Source organism: Festucalex cinctus, chromosome 19 (genome assembly GCF_051991245.1).
Source record: "Festucalex cinctus isolate MCC-2025b chromosome 19, RoL_Fcin_1.0, whole genome shotgun sequence".
NCBI lineage: Eukaryota > Metazoa > Chordata > Actinopteri > Syngnathiformes > Syngnathidae > Festucalex > Festucalex cinctus.
In genome coordinates, this window is record NC_135429.1 from 3,314,861 (window position 1) to 3,327,470 (window position 12,610).

Consider the following 12,610-nt stretch of genomic DNA (forward strand, 5'->3'; position numbering starts at 1 on the left):
CTTTATTTCCACTTTTTTTTTAACAATTCAAACGTTTTCAATTTTAAACCTTTCAGTTCATCACTACTGCAATTTTTTTAAACTTAAAAATCTCTAAATATTTTTTTTTCTCCTCTAATTTCTACTTTATTTTTTTTTTTGACCGAATCAAAACAATCCTAATTTTAATACTTACGTTCTTCCCTACCGGATTTGTTTTTAATAAAAATTTAAAACGAGTTGTTTTTCTCCTTTCATTTCCATATTTTTTGACCGATTCAAATCACTCCAAACTGCTCATCTTATTAATCCATCACAATTTGTCCTCTCAAAATTTCAAAAACCAAAAATTTTAAATTGTTTTTATTCTCTAATTTCTACATTTTTTATTGATTCAAATGGTTCCAAATTATTATTATTTTTAAATAAATAAAATTAATTTAAAACATTTTAATTAATTTAATAATTATAAATTAATCATTTTTTAAATAAAATTCAAATAAAAAATAAATAAAATAGAAATCAATTAAATAAATAAAGTAATACAAAATAACAAAAAAATAAATAAAAAGAAAATAACAAAATAAATTAATAGATAACATTAAAAAAAATAATTTTTTATTTTTTATTTTATTTATAAAATAAAAAAAAAATCAAAAAGAAATTTTTTTCTTTTTCTTTTATTTTCAACAATAATGTGTATATATATATATATATATTTTTTTTATTTTTTTTTATTTTATATTTTTTTTAACCCTAACAGTTCCAACTTGAAAGTGCTGTCCAGTATGTCGCCGCCACCTCTCACACACGGCCTAGCAGGGCGAGGCGCTCATCATCATCATGTGCGCGTGGTAGCGCGGTGGGAGAGCAGGCGAGGGCGGGGCCGCCATGGGCAGGTGGGGGCGGGGCTGGCCGTGGCGCGCCCGCGGGAGGACGTCGTCGTCGTCATGGCGTTGGAGAGGGTGCGGCGGGAAAGAGGCGGACGAGGAGGAGGAGGCGGAGGGAGGCGCGGCGTGGTTGAGCTGGATGGAGACGTCCGAAGAGGAGACGTCGGATTGGCTGCGGCCGCGGGGGGGCGGGGCCCACGCGTCAGGATGCAGGAAGTGGCCGCTGTAGTCGCTGCAGTCGGACGCGCGGGGGCGGTAGAGGGCCGGGTGCGCCCGGAACGGCTCCTCGTCGGCGTAGCGCTTCATGAACAGGTACACCGACATCACGCCGGCGCCCTGCAACGCGCGCGCACACGTTACGAGGATGCCACCTAGTGGACGCGTGTCAAAATGCGTGCTGAAGTGCTCAAAGAAGATTGGGGGGATGAATTAACGAAAAAAATTAAAATCCAAAAAACAGTTTCGTTTATAAAATAAAAACGAAAATGTTAAAAAAACAAAACTAACTAACTAACTGAAACTACATTTCATATTTACAAATTCTAACCAAAACTAATTACAAATTATAGCAAAAATGTTACTTTATTTTAGTCTTTGGTAATTCATTTTAATGCATGAGCCTTTGGGGACGATTTGAAATGTGACATGTAAACCACCTGACAACTGTGCTGTGCCAGCGAAGTCTGAAGTTTTTTGTTTTTGTTTTGTTTGCTTTTGAAATGAAATGCAAATGATTGTGAAATTGCATGTCTATCCCTCACACGCGCTCCTGACACGTCGCCATGGCAACAAGCGCGTGCGTGTTTGTGTTCGTCTCATTTTGTGCAGCTTTAGGAGAGGAAAAAAAACACAGCAGAGGAGGCAAGAGTCGTGTGAGATTGTTCGTGTGTGCGCACGCGTCACCTCTTTGAGCAGGAAGGAGGAGGCGGCGAGCGCGAAGGACCAGCCGTAACGATAGCGGAAGAAGTGCTCGGCCTCGCGCGGTCGATTCATCACTTCGTCGTTGATGCTGGAGATGTACAACACCAGACCCACCACCAGGCTCAGGCCTACGCAAAAACGCAACACAGGGCCCAATGAACTATATTCTTTATCATCTGCAACGAACGACTCCTTTACTGAGCGTCTCCATCATGCATATTTTTTTAGGAATGGCGTTTTACTGCCCCCCTGTGGCCAATGCCCGCCAAAAACCTCACTTCAATTTTTCATTTTTTATTTTTTTTTTACTTAAGTCATCAGAGTGCGATTTATGAAACACATGACAAATAAAATGTTTGTGATGGAGCCGCAGGAGGTTGGATGTCAAAGCTACAATTGCCACTTTTGTCCACAAGATGGCAGCATTGCACTCCCATGAGAAGCAGGCCGTTTGACGCGTGTGTTTGTGTGGTGACGTCATCACCTACGCCGAAGTGCAAAATCAAGCCCATTTGTCCTGCAAAGGGCTTACAAGTGATGATGTCATCTTTATGATGTCATCATCACTTGCCCAAACTTGAATGTCGAAACGCTTCCTGCCGATTTTGCAACGAGCTCCCGAGAAAAATCGAGCGGGCAGAACCTGACAGGATGAAGAAGATTCCGGAGACGAAGGCCAGGACGGTCCGCTGAGGCCTGACGTGACCGACGCTGCTGACCACCACGGCGATGAAGACGAACAGCAGCGACACCAGCGGGAACGGCGTCGCCGTGCGCACCGTCTCTAAAACAAACAACAACAACAGCGCAAGGTCATCATTTATTGTAAATACCTCACATTTGCACAACACTCACATACACTACTGAAATTCTCATATACACGACTGCACCTCACACGTTACAGAAACGATTGCATTCACACGACTCAAAACACACAACACACAAATGAAACACACGCACACACACTACTGAAACTCTCACATTACAACACTGAAACTCTCACATAGCATTACCAAAACTCAACTACCCCACTGCACCTCTCAGACTACAGAAACTGCCACATACACAATAATGAAACGCTCTTGTAAACATATGTAACTGTCATACATACAACTGAAACTCTCACAAAACAAGGCCGAAAGTCTCACATGGCAACACGGAACTCTCGCACTAGACTACTCAAACCTTTATACACTAAGGCACCTCACACACATACACTGCTGAAACTCATATAACAAACTGTTACATGCTCACTATTGAAACACTGCCACGCTACTGAAACTCTCACAGGTAACTGCAGCTCACACACTACAAAAACGGTTGCATAAACACTACTGAAACTCACATGACGCTACTGAAACTCTTGTGTACATATGAAACTGTCATACACACAACTGAAACTCACAAAACAGTGCTGAAAGTCTCACATCCCAACACCGAACTCTCACACTAGACTACTAAAACATTTACACACTAAGGCCCCCCACAATCACACACACTGCTGAAACTCAAACTCTGTCACATGCACACTACTGAAAGATTTACATGCGACTGAATCTCGCACATCCCACTACTGAAACTCTCACAGGCTACTGCACCTCATACACACGACAAAAACTGTTGCATAAACACTACTGAAACTCACATAACACTATTGAAACTCTCACATGCCAATACTGAACTCTCACATGAGACTACTAAAACTTTTATACACTAAAACACCTCACATACATACTGCTGAAACTCAAATTACTGAAACTGTCACATGCACACTACTGAAAGACTTACACGCTACTGAAACTCTCACAGGTACTGCAGATCACGCACGACAAAAACTGTCACGTAAACATGACTGAAACTCACGTCACACTACTGAACTGTCACATAATTAGTGAAACTCATTTACATGACTGCAATTCACACACTACAGTGTCACATACACACAACTGAAACTATCACATATACACTTACTGAAACTTTCCTACACACAAATGAAGAACTCACATGCACACTACTGAAAGGCTTTTATGTGTGAGAGTGTTTCAGTAGTGTGTGAGTGGAAAAACGAATCCAGTTCCCGCGAGTGTTTCACGACCGTACGCAAGAGCATTTCAGTAGTGCGCGAGAGGGCAATCCCGCCAGTCGACATCCCAACGGTCGTCATGGCGACTCACTGAGGATGTTGGCCGTGTTCTCGGTGGTGATCTCCACCTCGGGCTCGCTGAAGTACTCGGACGCCACGCAGCGACCGTTCTCGGGTCCTGCCGACAAACAAACGCAACATGTTCAAGATGGAAAACGACACGGCAAAATTTGGAATGTGTTTTTCCACACATGCTAGCACAGCTAGCGCGCTAGCGCTGACCTGCCACGAAGCAGACGCGCCACAGGCCCGAGTGCAGCGCCATCTTGACCTGGGTGCTCTGGTTGTGCTGCAGGACCACGCCCTCCTCCATCAGCAGCCAATAGTCGCTGGACACGGCCGCGCCCACCAGCAGGAGGCCACACCCGCCCAAGGAAGACGACAGCAGCGTCAGCGCGCGCGTGCTGAACACACTCATCTGTCACAAAGAAGACAAAAACAAAATTGCTAATTGACAGGCTCATGACAACAAACAAAAAAAGGACACGAGTCGTTAGCATACTAGCGAGGATCCAAAGTAGGACGTGAGCGTGACGCTAACAAGCGTCTGATGAAGACGACCTCATCGGCCAACGGGTCATGTGACTCTTGCGCGAACTAAAGATGAAAAGTCTCCGCGTGGAAACTTGGCGGACACCGATGACGCCCAGATGGCGCGTTCAGGTTCGCTCGGCAGCGGCTGGGGGGGGGGGGGGGGGGGGGGGGGGGTCATCACGCGCAATATGGACCCGGACCGCGCCAACTGGCACCGGCAAATATTTGTGTGCGCGCGCGTCTGTACAACAGATGCATTACAGCATATGAAAGAACGTGTATTTTATCACAATGCATCCGAGTCAATCGAGTGTATCATGACATCATATTACATCATGATATCATGCATCCTGATACATGATCTATTATATCAAACGATAAAATATTAAAATAATATAAATATATGAATATATTTACTATATATAATATTTATTTAGATATATTATATTACATTAATATTTATTATTAGTGTTGTTCCGATACCGTTTTTTGGCTCCCGATACCGATTCCGATACCCAGCATCGCAGTATCGGCCGATACCGATACCATACCGATACTAAAGTTTTTTTTTTTTTCACATCATATTACATCAAATGATATATTGTATTAGATCATATAGACACAGTAATTTCATTTGATCATATCACGAATCCTGATACGTGATATACACAGTGCTAACATTTTACATCATGTTTGTATCCTGATACTGCATGAGACACAATATAGTTTTGTGTTATGTAGACTGATACATGTAACACACAGTGATATATTACATATCTGTATCCTGATAATGCATGATGCAATGATATATTACATCACATCATGCATCCTGATATGATGCATCAATTAATATGAACAGAGTGATATCATATTACATGATATACACACACAGTATTTCCATTTGATCATACCATGTATCCTGATACATGCTTGCTAACATATTACATCATGTTATCATTTATCCTGATGCAAACTGATACAACTGCATGGCGATATCGCGTGTCTGGACCCAGGCGCACAACGATACGATATTACAAGCGATACCGCCACATGCCCGACGATATCACCGCCGACGCTGTCCAAGGTCCTGAAGGTGCTGCAACACACAACTCGCGTGTCGATCACGATGACAACACAACACAACATCACACGCACGTGTGTCCACCTGCTGCGTGCACGCGGGCCAGCGCAAAACGTCCCGTAAACACCTGAGCGAGCCCACGGAGAGAGTGAGAGAGAGCGCCCGTGTGACAGGTGAAGAAGAAGAGGAAGAGGAGGAGGATGAGGAACTCACCTTTTGGCGCTGGGATGTGCACACATGTGAGAAGGTGCATGCACACTGTGGCGGCTCGGGCACCAAACTGCAGTTTTTCCTTCTCTCGCTCGCTCTCTCACTTTTTTCCTCCCCCTCCCTTGCCCTCCTTGAGCACTGCAGAGAATCTCCATTTGTGCTTTTGCTCCACTTTTTTTTTTTTCCCCTCCTAAAGACTAAAATAGCTTTTATAATCTTGCATAGGGACGTTCGATAGCACATTTTATTCAGACGGTTGAAGAATGTTAAACAATGAAAGCGTTTGTGCATCATGATCGATTGTTTGTGTGTTTCCTTTTGGGGAGCAAAGCGGGTGCCTCAGCCACCAGGAGGCGCTACAGGAAAGTCAAAAAGACACAAATGAAGACGACGTTCACAACTACAGTGACGTTTTGTTAGCCTGTTTATGGCACTTTGAATTGTGTGTTAGCATTAAGCTAGTGGAGGGCAAAGTTTGGATTATTATTATTATTATTTTTAATTATTAGTCATCTGGTTAGCTCAATTACTAGGGATGTAATTAATGATATCCAAACATCACAATCCGATATGATCACAATATGAAGGTCATGATATGATAATTATCACGATATTGTAGGGAGGTTGGCGATACAAAAAAAAGGTCACAATATTTGTAAAAAAAAAAAAATGAAAATTATGACAAAAATATAAGTATATATAAATATAATATGTATTTTGAGACACTTAGTTGATAATGCATGCAAATATTGACTTCCGGCACAAATTGACTCTGTTCAAAAGCACATTATGTTCCCCCTTTATCTGACCATGAGTGTGGATTTGAAACATAGAAGGGACAAAACATGCCTTGTAAAATTAAACTTCACTGAAAAAAAAAAAACTAGCCACCATGGAAATGTGCTGCTTTTAAGATGACAATATATTGTGGCAGTTTTAATATTGCAGTATCACGATATTGTCGTTATCGTTACATCCCTGCAAATTACACCAAGGAAATGTCCATCGTCCATTGGAGCACGTTGAAGGCGACAGTTGGATGGACAGACAACAGAGAGACAGACGGAATTGTTTTTTGTCCCCCCCTCAAGTCGCCTGCTGAGAAGTGACATAATGGCGAGGAGGAAGAAGAGGAAGAGGAGAAGAAGAAGAAGGTCATTTGGAGGGAAAGCGTATCGCCGGCTGCTGTTGTGTGATTCCTTTGGGGTCCTCCCGCCCCCGCTTGCTATATTTAGACAGCTGGCAGGGAAACCCGATAGAGCGGCGCCGAGTTATTTATAGATCATACGAGCATTGATCCAACATGTGAGCGACGATCATCACTGCGGATGCCTCACGTGCGCACGCGCGCACACGCATATCGGATTCATTCATGTCAATGTCATCAAATGCACACAAGCGGACGCGCATCTTTTGTCGTCGGTGACCTCCGCCAAGGACGCTTTCTCATTGAGTTTAGTCGACTTATTCATCTCTTCATTCACTACTTCATATTTGTTCACTGATGTAAAATGTATTTACTTGTAAAAAACAAAAAACAAACAAACCTGTATTCACACTTCAAAATGTTTGCTTTGTTCTTGTTTACTTCAAAACTGATGTTTATGTGCAGCATTTTGTATACAGCAAAAAATAAATAAATAAATAAAAATAATAAAAATAAAATAATAAAAATAATAAAAAATAAAGTTGAGTTATACAAAATGACCCCAAAATTGGGTCATTTTGTTTGAAACAACCCCCCTCAAAAATGGGTTTGCTTTGTACAAAACTATCCCATTTTCTGTATTTTTTATTTATTTATTTTTTTGCAATATAACAAAATATTGGCACTAATTGACACTCCAAACTAGAACCCTGACAAAAGCAAAAACAAAACAAAAAAAACAATCCAAAACTCAGCCCAAACCACGACAAAAATAACCCAAAATTTTTGGGTCAAATTGATTCTAGCGAGTGGATTGGTCTATTTTTGACCCAAGTCGGGTTATTTTGACTCGGCATGAAATTGGGACATCGCGATCACGTGGTTGCTGACAGATCGGTATTCAGTGTTATCTCATGTTTTTAGTTGCGACGGTATAGTGGACACCCAGGATAATATAAAACAATTTTTAACATGAACATTATGCAAATTAAATTGCGATTGGTTATTTAATCATGAAGTGTTCACATCATCCAAATGATGCCTTTTATTGGTTTGCACACATGAATATTTCATGTCCACTGCAACCATTTATCTGTCTAAATAAAATGGCTACAGTTGGTTATCAAAAATAAAGCTGTTGTGAAAAATTAATTTACTGGTTAACGAATTGACTCCCTGCAAGTTTCACTGAAGCAACGCCCGTCATTCCCAGTTGTTTGACTGGATTTTGAACTGATTTTGAAATAGCCCACAGAATATTGTGTTCTATTGCTACCAAAACATGGATTAAAGTCTCTTCTTTCATCAGGGAAAAAAAAAAAAAAAAAAGTATTTCTGTTTCAGTTTTTGCAGCAATTATCATTTGAATATAGCTAAGTTACATCATTATTCACAAATATATTTAGAATTGTGAGTAGTTGAGCTTTTTTTCAACATGAGCCTGGTTGATCACCTGTGCTCTGCTGCCACCTGCTGGCCGTTTGAGTAATAACTACAATTTCTTCAACCGTTCTTTGCAGTTGAGAGGCTGCATCAAAGCATTCTGTATGCGCTACCATAAAATAAAACAAAAAAACATATAAATACGTTTTTGGGACACTTAAAACATTTAAAATAGAACGTATTTCTACGTTTTTTGGGAGCAAATGAGTTAATGAGTAGTTACTCATACATGTGCCAAAAAAGGGTGTTTAAATGCTCCACTCACCATATAAAAAGGTGTTGCATTGTTTTGTTTAATAAAAAAAATAAAATATATCTGAATAAAATTCTGAGGTATCGGCTCGGGACTGGCCTATCTTAAAATGAAGTGACTCGGACTCTGGCCCAAAATCATCCCTAATTTTGACCCAGCAGCTTTAAAGGTTTCATACTTTCCTTCTTCCGCTATTAAAATGCAAATGACAACAACAACAACAACAACGAAATGCACATATGACAAGCGGTGTAAAGAGAAGAACAGATTTCTCGCCTTTTTCACGGCGCACGTGCGTGTTCTGATGACCGTGAAACGTGAATGGCCGTCCTCTCATCTTTGCTCGCTGGCCGCTTCTTCCTTCATTCCTCCCGTCACCCGCTGCTGGACATGTACATTTGCACACAAATCATCATCATCATCATCATCATCATCGTTATCCGTGATTTGGATTTCACTCACATTTGAAGTCTTTCAACGGCAGCAAAAGTTGCACAAATGTAACACATGAAACGAAGTGAGCGTCATCATTTTGGACTTTTTTTTTTTTTTTTTTTTTTTTAATTGACTGACATATGACTGCTATAATTAGTGCTGATGTTCCCATGATGCAATGTGACCTATGAATATTAAAATTAGCATGTGTGTTTGCGTTCGGGTCCACTTGACCCATTTAGGACAGATGATAGGCAGCATGTGTGTGTGTGTGTGTGTGCGCGTGTGCATCCAGGTACACACACACACACCCATGCGCATGCGTGTGACAGGCTGCAGGCCTGACGAAGACCTGACGTGAACCGCGCGCGTGCGTGCAAATCGGATGCGTTAATTGGAAACGTGTCGCGTCTTCCTCAAAACACGTCGGAACGGCGACCAGTCCGTCGTTTGCCCCTCAGCTGGCATCAAGCCGGAGCTCGCGAACAAAATGAGGACAGAAAGTGGAGGCGCTGTAAAAGTGCAGTTTCAGATTGTGGCCACTAGCTGGCAGCGTTGCTCTTTCATAATGTTTTTTTTTTAACCCTTGAAGGAAAAAAAAAAAAAAAAAAAGGCAAACGGCTTGTCGAAGACACTTGACTCATTTTTGATGCGCCTTCTTTCATAAAATACAAACGCAAAATCTATAGAATTAGTATGAAAAATAATTGTGGCGCTAGGAAATATATGAATGTAATATCAGGGTTGATTGAAGGTGGCAGCATTTCCTAAACATTGTCAAAACAGTCCGAGTGGTTCTCTAAACAGTCTTAATGGTCTTGATTTGTTTAATTAAGAAAGAGCATTAAGACTGTTTAAGACACGAGTAAGACTGTTTACAAAAACCATGAAAACTTTTTCGGACATTATTTATTTAAGGATCGTTTAGAAAACGCTGCGACCTTGAACAAACCCTGACGTGAAATCAACATTCGCGTCACAATTGTGGTGGGCGGATCGATTCAAATATCAATATTATCGATACCAGGTCAATATCGGTATTGGATCGATACTGGCACTGAAATATCGATATATAAGTGTGTTTCGATCGTGCGCAATCACGCCTTGCATGAACACATAAGTTCGATACCGATACCGATACCCATCTTTGCAGTATCGGCCGATATCGAAACCATACCGATACTTAAGGTTTGCTTTCCTCAACATGAAAAAGCTGTCCTGCCATTGGTTCAGAGCATTCAAGGGCCAATAGGATATCTTAGATCGGCATGCAGTGAACATGTCACATACCAGTGAATGCCGTGCACCAGCAAGATACAAGATGCTGCATCCAAAATCCTATATTAGCGTTGGAATTAATGGTATCGGCATGTTACTTGTGAGTGGTCACCGATACCGATACCACTGTTTAAATGCAGTATCTGCACCTCTGCCGATACCAGCATCGGTATCGGAACAACACTAATCGATATCGGCGATACTGGCCCTGTATTTACTTGGTATTGGATCGATACCAAAATTTGCAGTAGAGAGAGAGCTAGAGAAACCACCCCAACGTTTCGTGATCATTTGGAACAGCTGACATTCAATATTTTTCCAATGTATCAAAAAAAGCATCCAAACTTGAAATCAAATACATCCAACTCACCATTTTGCCACTCCTGGCTGTCTGATGAGAATTTTTTATTTTTATTTTTTTTGCCCCAAATGTGACATTTGGAAGAGCCCAGGCAGCCGACATTGACATGGCAACACATAGAAACTGAAATCTGATTAGGGGGGAAAAAAAAAAAAAAAGTGACAACCATGACTGGATGCCAGGCAGCCAACAGACTGTTGGAAATGTATCAAACATTTGTTGTAAATTGTAAATGTTGGATATATTTTGGCCAACCACGAAGACCTTTGCTGGCCTTTGACCAATCGTTAGCAATGTTGAAAACGTCTTTTGATGTTCCTCTTAGCTTTCTGCTCACGACACATTAGCCATGCTGTAGCTATGCTAGTTCCGTTGGTCTGTTAGCATAGGCGGCTAACAGGGTAATGGCCTTTGCTGTGCTATTTGCTAACACTAGCTGAGCGCTAACCATTGTGATTGTTTTCGCATCTAAGGGTTTAGCCTTCTCATTAGCTGTTGGTTAGCATTTGTGACTCACCTGTTAGCATCCTCACGTTGAACGCAAAAAGGTTTTTCTCCCTCTGATCCGGCGCCCTCTAGTGGAGGAAAGGCTGCGAGGCATGATAGCCCATTCATCACGGGGCGGCCATCTTGTGACTCCCACCTCGCTGTTGTAGGGCAGTTCAAGTAATCAAAACTTAATTATTGCACTCCACAATTACAAAATCGGCATCATCTTAAAAAATGCATAAAAGATTAACAAAAAATAAAATAAACATTTGTTTTTGAGGTTAAATTGATATGTTTGCAGTTTTTTTTTTTTTTTAAATAATTAAGGATAGAGGTCCACAAACTACTTTACATGATCAAAAACATAGTCCAATACTATCGTATTGTGATAATTTCAAAATTCAGAAGAGATAAAAAGATTGCGGTATCATAATTATGGTAAAATAACACGTCGAGAAGAACGTCCCCTCATGTCCTATTTTCTACTGGACAACTGTGAATTTATTTTGATACCCGAGTTTACGAGTTGAGAGAATTTTTCAAGTTCCAACATGGCGAAGAGCGCCAAAGGATTTGTGAATGGCAAGAAATATTAACACTTATAAGGGCGTTATCGTTCGCTAACAGGCTATTTTATAATCGACACAATTACGTAGCACAATTCAACTTCCTGTCTTTACATCTCATTATTTGCCGTAATTGTTTGCTTTTACGAGCAAAGGGTACATCAGCTGCTCTGTGTAGTTTTTTAGTGACAACAAAAACACACAAACAGAACTCGGTGGTCGTAATTAGGAGTTGCCGACAGTCTTGGTAGAACCACAATCAACAATGTTGGAAAAAATAACATCTAAGGGTTATCCTTCTTCGTTAGCTGTTTGTTAGCATTTGTGACTCACCTGTTAGCATGTGCAGCTAACCCCCCGTTAGCATCCTCACACTGAACGCAAACAGGTTTCTCTCCCTCCGATCGGGGCGCCCTCTAGCGGAGGAAAGCCTGCGGTGCACCTGACTGAGCAAACTTAGCAATTAGCTTAGCGTCAAGCAGAAGCGAATTAGTGCTGCAGCACATCCATTAAAACTTTGGAGCAAGTTTTCTCCTCCAGGATGGGAGCTTTTAAGTGCCACCAATCCCCAAATCCAATCAGCTGTGATTTTATTGATGAGTGCAGCTGCACGCGCGCGCACACACACACTAAACTCGTCAGCAACGGTGTGTGTCTCTCGGCGTGACTGGAGGCTTATGGAATGCAGCTGAGGCGTCCTCGCCAGTCACACGCGATTATCTGCATGCTACCCGAGTTAGCCTGCGGAAGCGAAATTAAGCGCAACGTGTGTGCGTGCGTGTCTGATGCTCACACACAAAAAGTAATAGGCAAAACCGCGCTTTGCGCAAACACCCGTGCACGTGCGTCACACATACGTGCGCGCGCGCACGCACCCACG

At 41.6% G+C, this 12,610-nt stretch overlaps 1 protein-coding gene across 4 annotated transcripts; it reads right to left on the minus strand.

The window, feature by feature from the left end:
* Positions 1 to 723: 723 nt before the first annotated feature.
* On the minus strand, positions 724 to 12,061 carry LOC144007114 (voltage-dependent calcium channel gamma-7 subunit-like). 4 transcript variants are annotated; one of them, XM_077506449.1, is made up of 7 exons: positions 11,193 to 12,061; positions 8,878 to 8,985; positions 4,156 to 4,351; positions 3,965 to 4,051; positions 2,434 to 2,574; positions 1,773 to 1,918; positions 724 to 1,205 (listed from the first exon to the last, which is right to left on the minus strand). In XM_077506449.1, the coding sequence occupies exons 3-7, from the start codon at positions 4,349 to 4,351 to the stop codon at positions 795 to 797; spliced, it is 981 nt and encodes a 326-aa protein (XP_077362575.1). In that variant the 5' UTR covers positions 8,878 to 8,985; positions 11,193 to 12,061; the 3' UTR covers positions 724 to 794. The 4 variants fall into 4 exon arrangements, with proteins under 4 accessions (XP_077362575.1, XP_077362577.1, XP_077362578.1 ...); XM_077506451.1 differs by having other exon boundaries at positions 8,878 to 8,982; positions 11,193 to 11,209; XM_077506452.1 differs by lacking the exon at positions 11,193 to 12,061 and adding an exon at positions 9,064 to 9,083 and having other exon boundaries at positions 8,878 to 8,982.
* Positions 12,062 to 12,610: the final 549 nt, after the last annotated feature.